This window comes from Symphalangus syndactylus, chromosome 13, assembly GCF_028878055.3.
Source record: "Symphalangus syndactylus isolate Jambi chromosome 13, NHGRI_mSymSyn1-v2.1_pri, whole genome shotgun sequence".
NCBI lineage: Eukaryota > Metazoa > Chordata > Mammalia > Primates > Hylobatidae > Symphalangus > Symphalangus syndactylus.
The window spans coordinates 45,998,053-46,017,594 of record NC_072435.2 but is presented as its reverse complement, the minus strand read 5'-3'; the positions used below and the strand labels follow the sequence as shown (position 1 = coordinate 46,017,594).

Genomic DNA, 19,542 nt, shown 5'->3' with positions numbered 1-19,542 from the left:
ACCACCAATTTTTGATTTAGTAGAACCCGGTAGTAAAATTAAGAAACCTACAAATTGAAAGTATTTTCTAAATATTTAGAAATTTCTGTTACAGGCCAGGCATGGTGGCTCACGCCTATAATCCCAGCACTTTGGGAGGCCAGGCGGGTGGATCACCTGAGGTCAGGAGTTCGACACCAGCCTGACCAACATGGTGAAACCTTGTCTGTACTAAAACTGCAAAAATTAGTTGGGCGGCACATGCTTGTAATCCCAGCTACTCGGGAGGCTGAGACGGGAGAACCGCTTGAACCCTGGAGGTGGAGGTTGCGGTGAGCCAAGATCGAGCCATTGCACTCCAGCCTGGGCAACAAGAGCGAAACTCTGCCTCAAAAAAGAAAAAAAAATTTCTGTTATAACTTAGTATTTTAGTATTAATTTACTAGAATACTTTATCACATCCTCTCTGCTGAGCACAGTACTAGCTTGTAATTGGAGAATATGAGCAAGATTCATATTATTTATTCTTAATAAAACAGGTATTGTTGTCTCTAAACCAGACCTGATCACCTGTCTGGAGCAAGGAAAAAAACCTTTAACTATGAAGAGGCATGAGATGATTGCCAAACCCCCAGGTAGGTGCGAGTGAAAATGAATACGACAGACAACACAGATAAGGGGTCCCAAGGTCAAAGAGAAAGCGAGTCCTTAAAATGTGATTTGGGAAGCTGTGTTCCCAAGGAAATAGTTCCTGGGCAGCTTTTTTTTTTTTTTTCCTTTCCTTTTTTCTTTTAATTTTGCTCTCACAGAGAGGCATCTTCTGTCTTAGGCTTTTAAATTCTCTAAGGATTATATTTTTCTTTCAGTGAGCTTCCTTCAAGTTCACAGTGAGAGCCAAAGTCCTCTTCATGACAGATAAGAGACTGCACAATCTGTCTGTTTTTCCATTGTTTTGGGGACACACAAGTATCTGCATGATTTTGAGAAACTAAAACCCTTTTTTAAGTTCTCTTTTTATATCAGGTCTTAAGTGTGTGTGAAAGTATTAGTTTCTGTTCCATTTTTTGTTCATTTTTCTGTTTTGTTACTATATAGTCTTGAAATATATAGTTTGAAATTTTAAGTATGATATCCTGCTTTGTTCTTTTTCCTCATGATTGCTTTGGCTATTCAAAGTTTATTTTAGTTTCATGTAAATTTTAGAATTGTATTTTCAATTACTGTGAAAAAAACTGCAATTTTAGTAGGAAGTTTATTGAATCTGTAGATTACTTTGGATAATATGGCACTTCAATAATATTTAATCTTTCAATCCATAGACATAAACTATTTTAAAATTTACTTGAATCTTCTCCAATTGTTTCTTTTTTTTTTTTGTATTACCTCCTTGGTTAATTTTTTCCTCAGAAATTTATTATTTAATGTTAATGGTAAATAAGATTTTTTATTTTATCAGATAGTTAAACTGTATGAAACCATAGATATACTTTTATGTTAATTTTATATTTTCCTAATTAGTGTATTTATTAGTTTAGACAGGTTTTAATGTACTGTGTATGGGTTTTTTTATTACACTTTTAAGTTCTAGGGTACATGTGCACATCGTGCATGTTTGTTACATAGGTATGCATGTGCCATGTTGGTTTGCTGCACCCATTAACTCGTTATTTACATTAAGTATTTCTCCTGATGCTATCCCTCCCCCAGCCCCCCACCCCACGACAGGCCCCAGTGTGTGATGTTCCCCGCTCTGTGTCCAAGTGTTCTCATTGTTCAATTCCCACTTATGAGTGAGAACATGCAGTGTTTGGTTTTCTGTCCTTGTGATACTTTGCTCAGAATGATGGTTTCCAGCTTCATCCATGTCCCTGAAAAGGACATGGACTCATCCTTTTTTATGGTTACATAGTATTCCATGGTGTATATGTGCCACATTTTCTTAATCCAGTCTGTCATTGATGGACATTTGGGTTGGTTCCAAGTCTTTGTTATTGTGAATAGTGCCGCAATAAACATACGTGTGCATGTCTCTTTATAGCAGCATGACTTATAATCCTTTGGGTATATACCCAGTAATGGGATCACTGGATCAAATGGTATTTCTAGTTCTAGATCCTTGAGGAATCGCCACACTGTCTTCCACAATGGTTGAACTAGTTTACACTCCCACCAACAGTGTAAAAGCATTCCTGTTTCTCCACATCCTCTCTAGCATCTGTGGTTTCCTGACTTTTTAATGATTGCCATTCTAACTGGTGTGAGATGGTATCTCATTGTGGTTTTGATTTGCATTTCTCTGATGACCAGTGATGATGAACATTTTTTCATGTGTCTGTTGGCTGCATAAATGTCTTCTTTTGAGAAGTGTCTGTTCATATCCTTTGCCCACTTTTTGGTGAGGTTGTTTTTTTCTTGTAAATTTGTTTAAGTTCTTTGTAGATTCTGGGTATTAGCCCTTTGTCAGATGGGTAGATTGCAAAAATTTTCTCCCATTCTGTGAGTGCCTGTTCATTCTGATGGTGGTTTCTTTTGCTGTGCAGAAGCTCTTTAGTTTAATTAGATCCCATTTGTCTATTTTGGCTTTTGTTGCCATTGCTTTTGGTGTTTTAGTCATGAAGTCCTTGCCCATGCCTATGTCCTGAATGGACAAAATTGACAATATAGTTGGAAGTAAACCACTCCTCAGCAAATGTAAAAGTACTGTGTTTGGTTTTTTAAAAATAAGATTGTATGATCTACAAACAGCATTTTACTTATTTTTCTATTTCAATGGATTTTTTAAATTTATTTGACTAATTCTTCTGCCACATACTTCCAGTCCTAGATTAAAATAGAAGCATTGACAATGGGCACAATATAGTTTTGTATTGGTGTCTGAATTTGATGGAGAAAACAAAACACCTCTTCAAGTTTTCATAAACTAATTTTAGAAGGTAAAAAATATTTTACTGGGCCCTTAGTGTGATGCGACGCCCTCTGAATTTGTAGTGAAGAGGGGTTGTAGCTTGGTCACAAGGCTGCTGGGTCTGCACTAGGGTTTACCTTTAGTTAGCTTGATACAGGGACTTGGGTAGTTGTAATTCCCATTTTATTTTTGGACAGACTGAATATCCTTCAGCACTTTGCTCCGTAGCGCAGACACTAGGGCATGTTTTTTGCAGTCAGGTCTGCATATGCTGGGCCTTCTATCAGGATGTGGATGAGTGTGGCTTTCACTGAGTACCAGAGAGCATTTCCTCAGGTGACTGTGGGTTTCTATATAGGCAGAACTGGCCATAAACCGTGGCACAGGTAAATGAAATTGAGTCATTCAACTGTTTCAGGGCCACAGTAAAGGCCAAGGTCTGCAGGCCTGCCTACGTGGCTGTAAATGGGCACCTTCCTCCAGGTCTCTGGAATGGCAGGACCTCTGCCAGACTGTGGCTGGGAGGAGTTTCGGATAGTTACAGAGTAAGTTCAGAATTCTCAGTGGGACCAAGTTGGGTGAACCCTATCCTGGTCTGTAGCCAAGAACAGGGGTCTTGTAATTTCCCACCTAAATAAGGGCCTGCCTTCTGAATAGAACACTTCTCAATCTTAAGCTTTAACAGCGTTTCACAACTCCCTCCCTGGATCTCAAATCTTACAGGCACTTATTTTGGAGATGCGGTCTTGCTACATAACACAGACTGGTCTCAAAATCCTGGCCTGAAGCAATTCTCCAACCTTAATGTACCATGGAGCTGTCATTATAGGTGTGAGCCATAATGCCTGGTTCTCTCATAAAGGCATTTTTGTCAGGGATAGCTGACCTTTTTTTGCTGTAAGAGGATATGAAAATAGGGGACTTTTCATCTTAGTGAGGTCACTCTCCTTATACATTTTTACTTTCTGTTTTCTATTTCAAATTTGTCATAATTTTAGATTCAGAAATTTAGGACAATGTGCCAGAATCTGCATGGTATGCCTGAAGTAAATTAGATAATTAGTAGGTACTCCATATTTACTAAAATAGTTACTTGTAAATATAAGTTTGCTGCAGGCAAAAGGGAATTACAGAATTTTCATCTACTTTCTTCAGCCTATATCTAAATAATAATGTAGTTTATTTCCTAATATTTGTTTTACATATCAGAGGGTCTAACCCTATTCTGCAAAATATATTTTTTTTTATTTAACAATATAAGTCTATTCTTTTCTCTTTTTTTTTTTTGAGACAGAGTCTCGCTCTGTCCCGCAGGCTGGAGTGCAGTGGCGCAATCTCAGCTCACTGCAAGCTCCGCCTCCCGAGTTCACGCCATTCTCCTGCCTCAGCCTCTCCGAGTAGCTGGGACTACAGGCGCCCGCCACCACACCCAGCTAATTTTTTTTTTGTATTTTTAGTAGAGACAGTTTCACCGTGGTCTCGATCTCCTGACCTCATGATCCGCCCGCCTCGGCCTCCCAAAGTGCTGGGATTACAAGCGTGAGCCACCGCGCCCGGCCCTATTCTTTTCTTTTAAAGTTGGATTATAGCAGTTTCATTTTGTGTAAAAAGATATTTAAAACCTAAAAAGTAACACTAGTTTCTTTTAAATTGTTATTTATTAAAAATTTCTCAGAATCTTCTATGTATAATTGCACTGCATATTCTCTGAAATTTTACTGTCACACAGTGCATGCCAGTGATTCAAAATACCTGCATTTAATGAGTACACAGTAACAGCTAAATATTGCAGTTACGTAGACAATTTTTTTTTTTTTTTTTTTAATTTTTTTGAGATGGAGTCACCCTCTGTCACCCAGACTGGGGTGCAGTGGTATGATCTTGGCTCACCTCAACCTCCACCTCCTGGCTTCAAGCAGTTCTCATGCCTCAGCCTCCCAAGTAGCTGCAATTACAGGCATGTATCACCATGCCCAGCTAATTTTTCTGTTTTTAGTAGAGATGGGGTTTCACCATGTTGGTCAGGCTGGTCTGCAACTCCTGACCTCAGGTGATCTGCCCGCCTCAGCCTCCCATAGTGCTGAGATTACAGATGTGAGCCACTGCGCCTGGCCTAACAATGTTTGTTTAAATGATACATCAATGTTGCATACCAGATTTTATGAGTAAACATTTCTCTTATTATTGTTTTGAAGTTCCACATTAGTGTGCTTTTTCAGAGTAGGTTTCTTTTTTTTTTTTCTTTTTTTTTTTTTTGAGACAGTCTCACTGTCACCCAGGCTGGAGTGCAATGGTGCGATCTCGGCTCACTGCAACCTCCGCCTCCCGGGTTCCAGAGATTCTTCTGCCACAGCCTCCCGAGTAGGGGGCACTACAAGCGCCCGCCACCACAGCCGGCTAATTTTTGTATTTTTAGTCTAGATGGGGTTTCACCATGTTGGCCATGCTGATCTCAAACTCTCGACCTCAGGTGATCTACCCTCCTGAGCCTCCCGAAGTGCTGGGATTAAACAGGCTCAAGCCTCCGTGCCCGTCTTTTTTTTTTTTTTTGAGATGGATTCTCGTTCTGTTGCCCAGGTTGGAATGCAGTGGCATGATTTTGGCTCACTGCAACCTCCACCTCCTGAGTTCAAGCGATTCTTCTGCCTTAGCCTTCTGAGTAGCTGGAACTACAGGTGTGCACCACCATGCCTGGCTAATTTTTGTATTTTTAGTAGAGGTGAGATTTCACCATGTTTGTTTGTCAGGCTGATCTCAAACTCCTGACCTCAGGCAATCCACCCGCCTTGGCCTCCCAAAGTGTTGGGATTATGGGCGTGAGCCACGGCACCCGGCCAGGTTATTTTTGTTTTGTTTTTTTATTTTTTTAAAAAGGGAGTTTTGCTCTTGTTGCCCAGGCTGGAGTACAATGGCATAATCTTAGCTTATTGCAACCTCCACCTTCCGGGTTCAAGCGATTCTCCTGCCTCAGCCTCCTGAGTAGCTGGGAGTACAGGCATGCGCCACCATACCCAGCTAATTTTGTATTTTTAGTAGAGACGGGGTTTTACCATGTTGGTCAGGCTGGTCTCAAACTCCTGACCTCAGGTGATCCGCCTGCCTCGGCCTCCCCAAGTGTTGGGATTACAGGTGCGAGCCACCGCCCCCAGCCTGAAACAGTTTTTTAATCCTGTCTACATGAGTAGTCATACAAATTCTCCTAATTTCAACATCTATTTATTTATGAATCTATATTATTTTTGTGTGGGGGAAACACATAACAAAATGTGTTATCTGTCAAAAACACATAAGAAAATTTATAATAAAATATTTCTAGGCCAGGCGCAGTGGCTCACACCTGTAGTCCCAGCACTTCGGGAGGCCAAGGCAGGCGGATCATGAGGTCAGGAGATGGAGACTATCCTGGTCAACATGGGGAAACCCCATCTCTACTAAAATACAAAAAATTAGCCGGGCATGATGGCACATGCCTGTAGTCCCAGCTACTCAAGAGGGTGAGACAGGGGAATTGCTTGAACCCAGGAGGCAGAGATTGCAGTGAACCGAGATCTTGCCACTGTACTCCAGCCTCGGAGACAGAGTGAGACTCCATCTCAAAAAAAAATAAGTATATATATATATATATAATATATATATTTATATATATTCTGTTTAGACATATTAATTATGTTGACATATTATGCAACATCTCACTAGAATATTTTTATCTTGCAAAGCTAAATCTCAATACACATTAAACAACTACCAATTCACATTTCCTAGCACTTTTAAAACACCACTCTTCGGTTTCTAAGCGTATAACTGCTTTATATATCTCATACAATCTCTGTCTTTTTGTGGCTGGCTCATTTTATTTTGCATAATGTCATCAATATTTATCTTAATAGTTGTTAGAATATTTTCCGCTTTTTGAAAATTGAGTGATATGCCAGTATTTTTATATCTACTGATTTGGTGACAGAAATTTGCATCGCTTTTACCTGTTGGCTTTCAGTAGCAATGCTACAATAATTATGTGAAAGGTGATATATGTGCTGCATTCTGTTTTATTAGTCTACTTTTTCATCTTTATACTCATACCAAATTGTTTTAATTCTGTAGCTTTTTGATGTGTTTTGAAATCAGAAATTGTAATGCCTCCAACTTTTTTTTTTTTTTTTTTTTTTTGAAGATTGTTGGGTACTTTGTCTTTTTAGATTCCATATAGTTTTGGATTTGCTGTTTTTATTTCTTCAAAAATACAATGAGAAATTTGAAAAATATTGCATTAAATCTATAGATTAAATTGAGCGGTATAGACATATTCACAATATTATTTCCTTTTTGATTGTTTTTGAGATGGAGTTAAATTCACGTGCCTCAGCCTCCCAAAGTAACAGGCATGAGCCACCACACCCAGCCAAGTTATTTCAACAAGTGCATGTTCAAGAGTGTGTTGTATAATTTCTATATATTTGAAAATTTATCAATTATTTATATTATTGTCTCATACTCTAATTCTATTTTTGTCATAGAAAGTAATCTATGAAATTTTAGTTTTAAAAAATGTGTTAAGACTTTGTTTTTGACCTAACAGGTGGTCTATAAAGAGGAATGTTTTATGAGCTATTGAGAAGGCTATGTATCCTGATGTTGTTGAGGAGTGTTCTCTATCCCTTCATTAGAAATAATTGTTTTTGACTGCCTTCTAGTCCTCTGTTCCCTTACTAATATACTGTCTTGTTTTATTATTATTACAGAAAGTGGGGTATTGAAATATCCTACTATATTGCTCTCTCTCTGTTTATTCAACTTTGTTAGTATTTGCTTTATATATTTGAAAGCCCAATTTGAGACACACACACAAATACACACATGGATAAACAAATTTGTCATAGGTTCCCATGAATTATCTATATATTGTTTAATGTCCTTCTTTGTCTTTTGAAGTTTTAACTTAAAGTACATTTTATAAAATATGACAGCTTTTGACTTAACATGTAGCTTGTGTAATATTATTTTGACCTCTTCTGCTCTCATTTTGTTAATATTTACATGAAATTTCTACTTTGGTCTTGCCACTTTCAGTCTTGTCATTAGATCTCAGCTGACTTGTAAAACGGCAAGTTGAATCTTGATTTTTAAAATTTTTTAATGAGCCGTTTTATTAGAAGTATGTCTCTTGATTGGAAAGATATTTACATTTAACTAGTTTTCTGAAAGAAAAACTTACTGTTAATAAAATAATTGTTTTGATTCTTGTATCTTTGTGTCTTTTCTCTTTTTTAAGTTATTTTTATTTTTGTGTTGACATGCTTTGAGCTTTTTTCTTATTTTGTGTATCTATACGGATATTTTCTTTTCTTTTTTTTTTTTTTTGGAGACGGAGTCTCGCTCTGTCGTCCAGGCTGGAGTGCGGTGGCGTGATCTTGGCTCACCATAAGCTCCGCCTCCTGGGTTCACATCATTCTTCTGCCTCAGCCTCCCGAGTAGCTGGGACTACAGGTGCCCACCTCTATGCCCGGCTAATTTTTTTTTTTTTTTTTTGTATTTTTAATAGAGACAGGGTTTCACCGTGTTAGCCAGGATGGTCTCCATCTCCTGACCTTGTGATCCGCCCGCCTTGGCCTCCCAAAGTGCTGGGATTACAGGCGTGAGCCACCGCGCCAGGCCTCGGATATTTTCTTAGTAGTACCTTGGGGGATTATCTAAAACCTCTAAAAGATCCAACAATATATTTTAATGTAGTAAAAAATTAACCTCAGTTGCATACAAAAATTCCTCATGATTACATCTGCCTTCAAATTTGTTATTGATTTTACTAATTGTATTTTTTATGTTGTCTATTCATTAACAGATGTTTATAATTTCCACACTTTTATCTTTTAAACTGTACCATTATGATAATGTTAAGTAAGAAATTCCATTTTTATGAATCTTTTCCAGTAACTTACATATCTTCATATGATTATGTGTTGTTTTCTTGCATTATGTTATTTTCTGTGGAAAAAAACTCCTTTCAGCATCCTTGATATGTAGGGCGTATGCAGTGCCAATATACTTTTTCAGGATTTGGTTATTTTGGAAGGACTTCTTTTTATTTGGTAGTACAATTTTGCTGATGGTACTATTCCCACTTGACATCTTTTTTTATTATAACTTTAATAACAATATCACAGTTTCCTTTTGACCTGCAAAAATTTTTTGGATAAATTTATTGGTTATCTCATAAGACTATGCTTATAAATGACCATCATTTTTATCTTGCAGCTCCCAAAATTCTCTTCTTATCTGTGATTTTTGAAATTTTGTTTATATATATGTTTGTTATAAATATATGTTTGGGTATATCCTAGTTTGTTCAGCTTTTCAGCTTTGCCCTATTTACACAATTTTTTCTTTTAAGAAATTTTTCACTTAGTTTTTGTATTTTTTACACCCACAATTTTTGTTTTCTATTTTAATATTTTTTTGTTGTTATCCTCATTTTTCTAGTCTTCAGTAGTTGTCTGTGTTCCTGTTTCACTTTGTGAATGATAAAGCTATTTTATTTGTTTTATTTATTTTTCTTTTTTCCTGAGACGGAGTCTCTCCCTGGAGTGCAATGGCGTAATCTCAGCTCACTGCAACCTCTGCCTCCCACATTCAAGCGATTTTCCTGCCTCAGCCCCCCGAATAGCTGGGATTACAGGCGCCTGCCAACATGGCTAGCTAATTTTTTGTATTTTCAATAGAGACGGGGTTTCACCATATTGGCCAAGCTGGTCTCAAACTCCTGACCTCATTTGATTTTCCCACTTTGGCCTCCCAGTGTGTTGGGATTACAGGAATGAGCCACCAACCGTGGCCTGTTCAATTTATGTGGAATTTTAAAAATTATACACTTTTTATCGTTGCTTTTGAAAATTTTATAATTTTTTTGATGGGGCCATGTTGCCCTAATATTTTGTATACATTGTAATCTTTGAGATTTGGACATGAATGGCTGGGCACGGTGGCTCACACTTGTAATCCCAGCACTTTGGGAGGCCGAGGCGGGTGGATCACGAGGTCAGGAGATCGAGACCACGGTGAAACCCTGTCTCTACTAAAAATACAAAAAAATTAGCCGGGCGTGGTGGTGGGCACCTGTAGTCTCAGCTACTCGGAGAGGCTGAGGCAGGAGAATGGCGTGAACCCAGGAGGCGGAGCTTGCAGTGAGCCGAGATCGCGCCACTGCACTCCAGCCTGGGTGACAGAGGGAGACCCCATCTCAAAAAAAAAAAGAGATTTGGACATGAACAAAAAGCTACCTGTTATGATCTTTATAATATAGCTCTGTCCTCGCATAGTCTGAAAATCAATTGTCTTGGATAGCGATTCTTGGAATATCTCAAACATGTTTTTAGGATGTGTCTTGTCTAAAATTGTGTGTTGTTTAGTTAAATCAGCTTTTTCATATTTTTTCTTAATAAATCAGTAATCACTTGCTACACCCATTCCGTGTTTGGGATACTGCAGTTTCTTTGCTTCTGTAACATTCACCTTTAGACTCAAAGTGTCATTCCAACATATATTACCATTTCATGTCGTGGGAGACATTAACCAGTATTTAAGAAAGCCCCTAGAAGCCAAGCGCAGTGGCTCACGCCTGTAATCCCAGCACTTTGGTAGGCCGAGGCGGGCGGGGCAGGGGGGGACCACGAGGTCAGCAGATTGAGACTATCCTGGCTAACACGGTGAAACTCTGTCTCTACTAAAAATACAAAAAATTAGCCAGGCATGGTGGCGGGCACCTGTAGTCCCATCTACTTGGGAGGCTGAGGCAGGAGAATGGCGTGAACCCGGGAGGCGGAGCTTGCAGTGAGCCGAGATTGTGCCACTGCACTCCAGCCTGGGTGACAGAGCGAGAATCTGCCTCAAAAAAAATAAATAAAATAAAATAAAAAGCCCCTAGAATCCAGAAATAAAGATGTATGTGCCAATATTTTTCTTGTTTTTTAAAAAAGAAACCAGGAGTTGGCAATTTACATTTTTGTGTGTGTGTGTGAGACAGAGTCTCACTCTGTTACCTAGGCTGGAGTACAATGGCATGATCTTGGCTCACTACAATCTCTGCCTCCACAGTTCAAGCAATTCTCCTCCCTCAGCCTCCCAAGTAACTGGATTACAGGTATCTGTTACCACACCTGGCTAACTTTTTGTAGTTTTGTAGAGACGGGGTTTCACCATCTTGGCCAGGCTGGTCTTGAACTGTTGACCTCATGATCCACCTGCCTCGGCCTCCCGAAGTGCTGAGGTCACAGGTGTGAGCTACCACACCCGGCCCGCAATTTACTTTTAAAGGCACAATGTTATACTGGAGAGCAGGAAGAGCTGTGTTGGGTGTAAGTAACAGGCTTTTCTTTTTTTCTATGTGGCTCTTTGTATTGTGCTCACCTGGAGCCCTTTATACACTTAACTAGTTTATAAATTTTTACAAATGTTATTTTGGTCAGTATGTTTTTGTTACAATTATATATCCAGGAAGAAATTACAGCTTGTGGTATTTTGCTATGTCATCTTGCTTATGTAGTTTGTATGCAATTTTATAGGTTAGATTTGTGAAGTATATTTATCTGAGTCTAGCAATTGAAGCAATGTGTTTTTATTGTTTCTTTCAGTTATGTGTTCTCATTTTGCCCAAGACCTTTGGTCAGAGCAGAGCATAAAAGATTCTTTCCAAAAAGTGATACTAAGAAGATATGAAAAATGCAGACATGACAATTTACATTTAAAAAAAGGCTGTGAAAGTGTAGATGAGTGTCCAGTGCACAAAAGAAGTTACAATGGACTAAAACAATGTTTGACAACTACCCAGAGAAAAATATTTCAGTGTGATGAATATGTGAAATTCTTGCATAAATTTTCAAATTCAAATAAACATAAGATAAGAGATACTGGAAAAAAACCTTTTAAATGTATAGAATATGGGAAAACTTTTAACCGGTCTTCAACCCATACTACATATAAGAAAATTGACGCTGGAGAGAAACGCTACAAATGTGAAGAATGTGGTAAAGCCTATAAGCAGTCCTCACACCTTACTACACATAAGAAAATTCATACTGGAGAGAAACCCTACAAATGTGAAGAATGTGGCAAAGCCTATAAGCAGTCCTGTAACCTTACTACACATAAGATAATTCATACTGGAGAGAAACCCTACAGATGCAGAGAATGTGGCAAAGCTTTTAACCACCCCGCAACCCTTTTTTCACATAAGAAAATTCATACTGGAGAGAAACCATACAAGTGTGATAAATGTGGCAAAGCCTTTATTTCATCTTCAACCCTTACTAAACATGAGATAATTCATACTGGAGAGAAACCCTACAAATGTGAGGAATGTGGCAAAGCTTTTAACCGTTCCTCAAACCTTACTAAACATAAGAGAATTCATACTGGAGATGTACCCTACAAATGTGATGAATGTGGCAAAACCTTTACCTGGTACTCAAGCCTCTCTAAACATAAGAGAGCTCATACTGGAGAGAAACCCTACAAGTGTGAAGAATGTGGCAAAGCCTTTACTGCATTCTCAACTCTAACTGAACATAAGATAATTCATACTGGAGAGAAACCTTACAAATGTGAAGAATGTGGCAAAGCTTTTAACTGGTCCTCAGCCCTTAATAAACATAAGAAAATTCATATTAGACAGAAACCCTACATAGTGAAGAATGTGGAAAATCTTTTAAATGTTCCTCAACCCTTAATAAGCATAAGATAATTCATACTGGAGAGAAACCGTATGAATGTGATGAATGTGGGAAAGCCTTTAACCAGCCCTGGACTCTGACTAAATATGAGAATTTATATGGAACGTAAACCCTACAAATATAAGGAATGTGACAAAGCTTTTTAAGAAAGTTCTCAACCCTTATTACACATAATTTATACTGGACAGAAACCCTACAAGTGTGAAGAATGTGGCAAAGCCTATAACAACTTGTCAATTCTTTTTGTTTTTTGAGATGGATTTTCACTCTTGTCACCCAGGCTGGAGTGCGATGGCACGATCTCGGCTCACTGCAACTTCTGCCTCCTGGTATCAAGCCATTCTCCTGCCTCAGCCTCCCGAGTAGCTGGGATTACTGGTGCCCACCACCATGCCCAGCTAATTTTTGTATTTTTAGTAGAGATGGGGTTTCATCATGTTTGCCAGACTGGTCTCGAACTCCTGACCTCAGATGGTCCACCCACCTTGGCCTCCTGAAGTGCTGGGATGACAGGCATGAGCCACCACGCCCAGCCACAAGTTCTCAATTCTTAAGGGACATGGCGATAATCCATACTGAAGAGGAACTCTACAAACCTGAAAGATGCAACAGTGCTTTTACCACCACCTCCAACTTTTGTATACATAAAAATAAATTATACTAGTGTGAGACCTTAGAAATGTATGAAATGAGACAAAGCATTTATATGGTTGCCACACTTGATTGTAGGTAAGAGAATTAATGCTGCCAAAACTCCTAGAAGTGTGAAGAATGTGGCAAAACTTTTGAGTGCTTACACCTTATTTCACAGGAAAGCTTTTATCCTTGAGAAAAAAAATTGTACAGATATAAAGAATATGGAAAAGCCATTAATGCCCACTCATATTAACAGAAGAAGGTTCGTAGTTAATAAAAGCATTAAAAGTGCAATTACTGTCAAAAAATCTTTCAGAAAATATAAGCCTTTAAAGAAGAATATTTATTCTGAAATCAGCTATTACAAATATAAGGGGGGGTTGTAGTACCTTTACTTGTATCACAAATCTTGTTGCACACATTGTGTACTAGAGGAAAACCCTGAGACAGTTGCTCCAGCTTTGTTCAACATCATGGAATTTATATTGGAGAAGAGTCCTGCAAATATAATGAATTTGGAAAGACTTTTTTTTCAAAATCTATAGCTTAGAAAACACCAGAGAGTTTACACTAAAGTATATTTTTGCAGATGTAGTAAATATGAAAAAATATTTAATTCAAAATTGATTTTATGTAAATATGAGAATTTACACTAGAATAAGGCACTGACACTTCAGACATTACACTGAGTCAGAGTATTGACTATAAAAATGAATCCACAACTAAAGCTGTTTTTGTATATAACTTTAAAAGGGAGATTTTCTGAAGCATTGTCATTTCATTGAAAGTATACTCGTTTCTTGAAAAAAATTTTTGAACAGTGAATAATGATGTAATACAACTTTCAAATTTATGCTGTTATTTTATTCCTATTGTGGTCATGTGATCAATTGTTGCTGCATCAGAGATATTACAGATTCTTTTTTATTGGGTATTATGACCTTTTCTATAAAAGAGTAAGGACATTAAAATGTAAGATGCATGATAAAAATGTAAGTGGAGAGGCTCTTTGTAGTTAACTTATATTAAGTAATATGTAAGGTGGGGGTTCCCATTTGTATAATCCTAGCCTATGACTTAATGTTGATGTTTTGCTTTGTCTTTTGGATGGCCTAACTTACGTTAACATGTTGGCAGACCATTTTAAAACTTTTTTTCAAAAATTATAACGAATTACTTTATTAATAAAGATTTTTTAAAAGTGGGGGTTCAGAGTAATAGTTTTCTCCATTATAGTGAGAAAAATTACAGTTAAAAGTATTAAATGAGAATATTATTTTACTAATTGTACTTTTATGTAATCGAATGCAGTATATTTAAAAGTTGTTAGATGATGTGTGAACTTAATTTTATTTTTTATACCATGTGAAAACTATTGTGCGTTTAATGAAGCATTATTATGCCACTAACTTTTTTTTTTTTTTTTTTTTTTGAGACGGAGTCTCACTCTTTCACCCAGGCTGGAGCGCTGTGGCGCGATCTCGGCTCACTGCAACCTCTGCCTCCCAGGTTCACACCATTCTCCTGCCTCAGCCTCCTGAGTAGCTGGGACTATAGGCGCCTGCCACCATGCCCGGCTAATTTTTTTGTATTTTTAGTAGAGATGGGGTTTCACTGTGTTAGCCAGGATGGTCTCGATCTCCTGACTTTGTGATCCGCCCACCTCAGCCTCCCAAAGTGCTGGGATTACAGGCGTGAGCCACCGTACCCGGCCATTATGCCACTAACTTTAACCTATCCCACCTTAATCAAGGGTTTACTTAAAAGATGATAACAATATACTGTTTGGTACATAGTGGAATAACATCTCTACTCATCACTTTGCCAGTGGCTTTAAACTGCAAATGAGTTGAAGAATATTGTTCCCATAGGTTAAATTTTTTTTTCTTATTGAAATTACAATAATTTGTGGGTATATAGTATGTGTATATATTTATGCCTTATATGGCATATTTTGATTCAGGCCTACAATATGTAGTGATTACATTAGGGTAAATAAGGTATCCATCACCTCTAGCATTTATCCTTTGAATTACAGTGTAATTATACATTTTTAATTATTTTAAAATGTACAATTGTTACTGACTACAGGTTTATTTTTATGGTCATAATAAAAATTATACAGAAAAATAAGTAAAATACGGCCAGGTGCAGTGGCTCATGCCTGTAATCCCAGCACTTTGGGAGGCCAAGGCAGGTGGATTGTCTGAGGTCAGGAGTTCAAGACCATCCTGGCCAACATGGTGAAACCCTGTCTGAGGCAGCGCTCCTTTCGCAGGGGCAGTCGCTGCGGATGGATAAAGTACACTGACACACATTCTGCTCTGCCAGTCCAGCTGAGGGTCCGAGCTGCTTACAGGCTCCAAGGTGAGTTCTGTTAACAGTTGCAACTTGGCTCTGATCAGATAGTGAGGCTTGCATTTATTCAGTAAGACTAACAAAAGTTGTGAGTAAACACCACTACAGGGCAAAATTAAAGGCCAGGTTCCCAGGCCTAAAGCAAACACAATTTGTGGGTAATAAACTGCGGACCCCCAAGTAGAAGGCAGTAAAGTACCCACAGCAGGACAAAAGTTAGTCTTAAGCCCATATAACTAAACAGGTTAGTAAGATAAATTTCCCACATTCCTTTGTATTTGCACCCTAATCTTCCTGGCTCCTGCAAAGAGACCCTGGCTGCCTTCAGCCAAGCAATCAAGCTATGCAAACTCTCAGGCCTTTTAAGAGAGCTTTTGACTATTACTCTTTTTAGTATTTTTCCCACCAGCCTGATTGAACCCCAACACCCATCTCTACTAAAAATACAAAAATTAGCCAGACGTGGTGCACACCTGGAGGCTGAGGCAGGAGAGAATCGCTTGAACCTCAGAGGTGGAGGTTGCAGTGAGCTGAGATCATGCTGCTGCACTCCAACCTGGGCAACAGAGCAAGACTCTATTTCAAAAAAAAGAAAGAAATAGAAATAGAATCCATGTATTTCTGAATCCTGAAAAATTATTAGTAAATGTTTATTATATAGTTTTCTTTGAACATCTGGTCTGTCTGCAAACATATAGACCTTTTTTTTTTTTTTTTTGAGATGGAGTCTTGCTCTGTCCCCAGGCTGGAGTGCAGTGGTGTGATCTCAGCTCCCAGGATCGAGTGATTCTCCTACCTCAGCCTCCCGAATAGCTGGGACTACAGGCATGTGCCACCATGCTTAGCTAATTTTTGTATTTTTAGTAGGGATGGGCTTTCACCATGTTGGCAAGGATGGTCTCAATCTCTTGACCTCATGATCCGCCCGCCTGAGCCTTCCAAAGTGCTGGGATTACTTATATGAAATAAAATTTTAAATAAAAAGTAGCATTTGATTACAACTATAGGTGAGACTATTAGTGTGAGGTCATATTTTTACTTACATTGACAAAATAACCATTCCGTATACTGGATATTGACTTATATTGACACAAAATAGCCATAACGATATTCTGATTTAGAATAATAATCCTTTTCTGCTGTATATTTGCAAGCTTTTGATCAAATATTACGGGAGCTCAATAGAAATCAACAAGATGAATCTGTATTTTACCACAAGCATTATTGATGCCTATGCTTGTTTTTCTTAAAATCCATTATTATGACACATTTGTACTTCTTCAGTTTGTTGTTTATTACTAAGAAGTGGCTGTCCTGCCAGAAAACTGCTATTCTCAGCTGTATCCACAATGACTAATAGTGGAAGTGCAGTGGATAAAAGCAAATGTGTCTTCTCTGTATCTTTTTTCATCCATTGGCTGAAAAACAGGAGGGTGCAGAAGATGAAAGAAAATATAATCCCTGAAAGATCATGAAGAAGCTCTCTTAATCAGACAAAAAACCCCATAGGGGATTTTGTTTTTCATTATTGCACTCTCTGCTTCTATGAGTTTAAATTTCTTTTACACTTTACATAGAAATAAACCTAGGCTTACATAGAAAGAAACCTAGGCTTTTGGCCGGGCATGGTAGCTTAAGCCTGTAATTCCAGCACTTTGAGAGGCCGAGGCAGGTGGATCACCTGAGGTCGGGAGTTGGAGATCAGCCTTACCAACATGGAGAAACCCCATGTCTACTAAAAATACAAAATTACCTGGACGTGGTGGTGCGTGCCTATAATCCCAGCTACTCGGGAGGCTGAGGCAGGAGAATTGCTTGAACCTGGGAGGCTGAGACATGAGAATCACTTGAACCTGGGAGGCGGAAGTTGCTGTTAGCCAAGACCGTGCCACTGCACTCCAGCTTGGGTGACAGAATGAGACTCTATCTCAAACCAAACACAAATGAAAGGGAAGGAAGTGGATTACTGATAATAACTAAGGTATGGAATCAACCTGAGTGTTATCAGTAGGTGAATGGAGAAACAAAATGTGGTATATGTACACAATGAAATGCTATTCAGCCCTTAAAAATAAAGTCTTGTTATTTGCAACAACATTCATGAATCTGAAAGGTATCATGCTAAGTAAACCCAGCACAGAAAAAAAACAAAAAAAAAATCCTTTTTTTTTTTTTTTTTCCTCGAGATGGAGTTTCACTCTTGTTGCCCAGGCTAGAGTGCAGTGGCATCATCTCGGCTCACTGCAACCTCCGCCTCCCGGGTTTAAGCGATTCTCCTGCCTCAGCCTCCCTAGTACCTGGGATTAGAGGCACATGCCACCATGCCCAGCTAATTTTAATATTTTTAGTAGAGATGGAATTTCACCATGTTGGCCAGAGTGGTCTCGAACTCCTGACCTCAAGTGATCCACCCACCTCAGCCTCTCAAAGTGCTGGATTACAGGCGTGAGCCACCACACCCAGCCAGAGGCCTAGGTTTCTTATTAGAAGATAGACTGTGATACTGAAAGCAAATATAATGGTACATGTTACCTGGCTGCATTTCAAACAGGTGATAGTGACACTGCACTGAAGCACCAAAGGTGATTCTTGTTGGCCAGGCCAGAGCTCCTTGTGAAAAAGGTTAGGCCCACTGGTATGTCTGAAGCGTCCCAGCTGGATGGACAGAACCCCATGAGCTGTTTTGATTAGACTGAATTTAAAACACTTTGGTGCCCAGTAATGAGGACATTTTCACATTTAGCATAACGTGATTTGGTGTGTGGCTTGGATTTGTTAAATCTTCACTGAGCTAATGGCTGATTGGATTTACTTGGCCTGAATGGAAAATAAAAATCACCTCTGACCTCTTTGGTGGTCTTTTTTATACATATAGATATGATATCGGTGGCTAAACATATACACAGAAAGGCCAGGGGCAGTGGCTCACGCCTGTAACCCCAGCACTTTGGGAGGCCGAGGTGGGTGGATCACCTGTGGTCAGGAGTTCGAGACCAGCCTGGCCAACATGATGAAACCCCATCTCTAGTAAAAATACAAAAAAATTAGCTGGGTGCCTGTAATCCCAGCTACTCGGGAGGCTGAGGTAGGAGAATCGCTTATACCCAGGAGGCAGAGGTTGCAGTGAGCTGAGATTGCGCCATTGCACTCCAGCCTGGCCAACAAGAGTGAAACTCCATCTCAAAAAAAAAAAAAAAAAAAAACAGAAAATGGGTAACATAGGTATGTCAATGTAATTCCCATTATTGCATATGTCCTGTAGAGAAGCCTCAGAATAAGTAGGTCAGAGGTCGCTTTCCTTCTCAACTTCTGCAGCCCAGATGAGTTTAATAAGCCACTTAGATCAGCTTAGATGGATATAAGTCAGTCGACCCAAATGGCAAATGTGAATCACACAGGCATGCAGTGAGAAAGGAAGCAGGGCCCTGAAATGCTAAGCTGGAACTAGAGTCTAACACGGCTTACCAAAAACATACTTCCCAGGCCATGCCCCTAAATGTGAAGCTTTGTTGATGTTTAAACATGACATTGTATGGCTGTGTTCCAGTCTGAGATGGTATGGATCCGTATAGGTGAGAGTAAGTTTATATCTGCATCCTCAGTGTAGGCTGGGGAATTTAAAATGTTGATTAATATCTATTGTATACATAAATACCTACATAGGCAAAGTCATATAATTCTATATGTTGTGTTTACCCATGTATAATCTAGATACAGATCTAGCATTTTTTTCATATGCATACAGAATAAAGAAAGATATAGGAGGTCAAAGGATAAATGGGTATTTGTACTTATAGCAATGTAAAGAAAAACATCAATAAATGCAAAATCTTATTTGCCATTTAAATTTTGTCCACAAGAGTACACAAATGGAGGTATGCTCTGACCTGCATCTTGCTGCATTTAATGTTTTCTTTTTTCCCTTTTTTTTTTTGAGATGGAGTT

At 38.7% G+C, this 19,542-nt stretch overlaps 1 protein-coding gene across 8 annotated transcripts in view; it reads left to right on the top strand.

The window, feature by feature from the left end:
• Positions 1-14,445, top strand: part of ZNF506 (zinc finger protein 506) — a 29,397-nt gene extending 14,952 nt beyond the window's left edge. For 2 of the 8 annotated variants that reach the window (XM_063616391.1, XM_063616390.1), the window contains 2 exons: positions 519-614; positions 11,506-13,283. In XM_063616391.1, coding sequence (XP_063472461.1) covers positions 581-614; positions 11,506-12,614 — 1,143 coding nt within the window. In that variant the 5' untranslated portion in view covers positions 519-580 and the 3' untranslated portion in view covers positions 12,615-13,283. Of the gene's footprint in view, positions 1-518; positions 615-845; positions 1,321-11,505 lie in introns of those variants that run through there. The other 6 variants (XM_055236126.2, XM_063616393.1, XM_055236123.2 and 3 more) reach the window with 5 other exon arrangements.
• Positions 14,446-19,542: the final 5,097 nt, after the last annotated feature.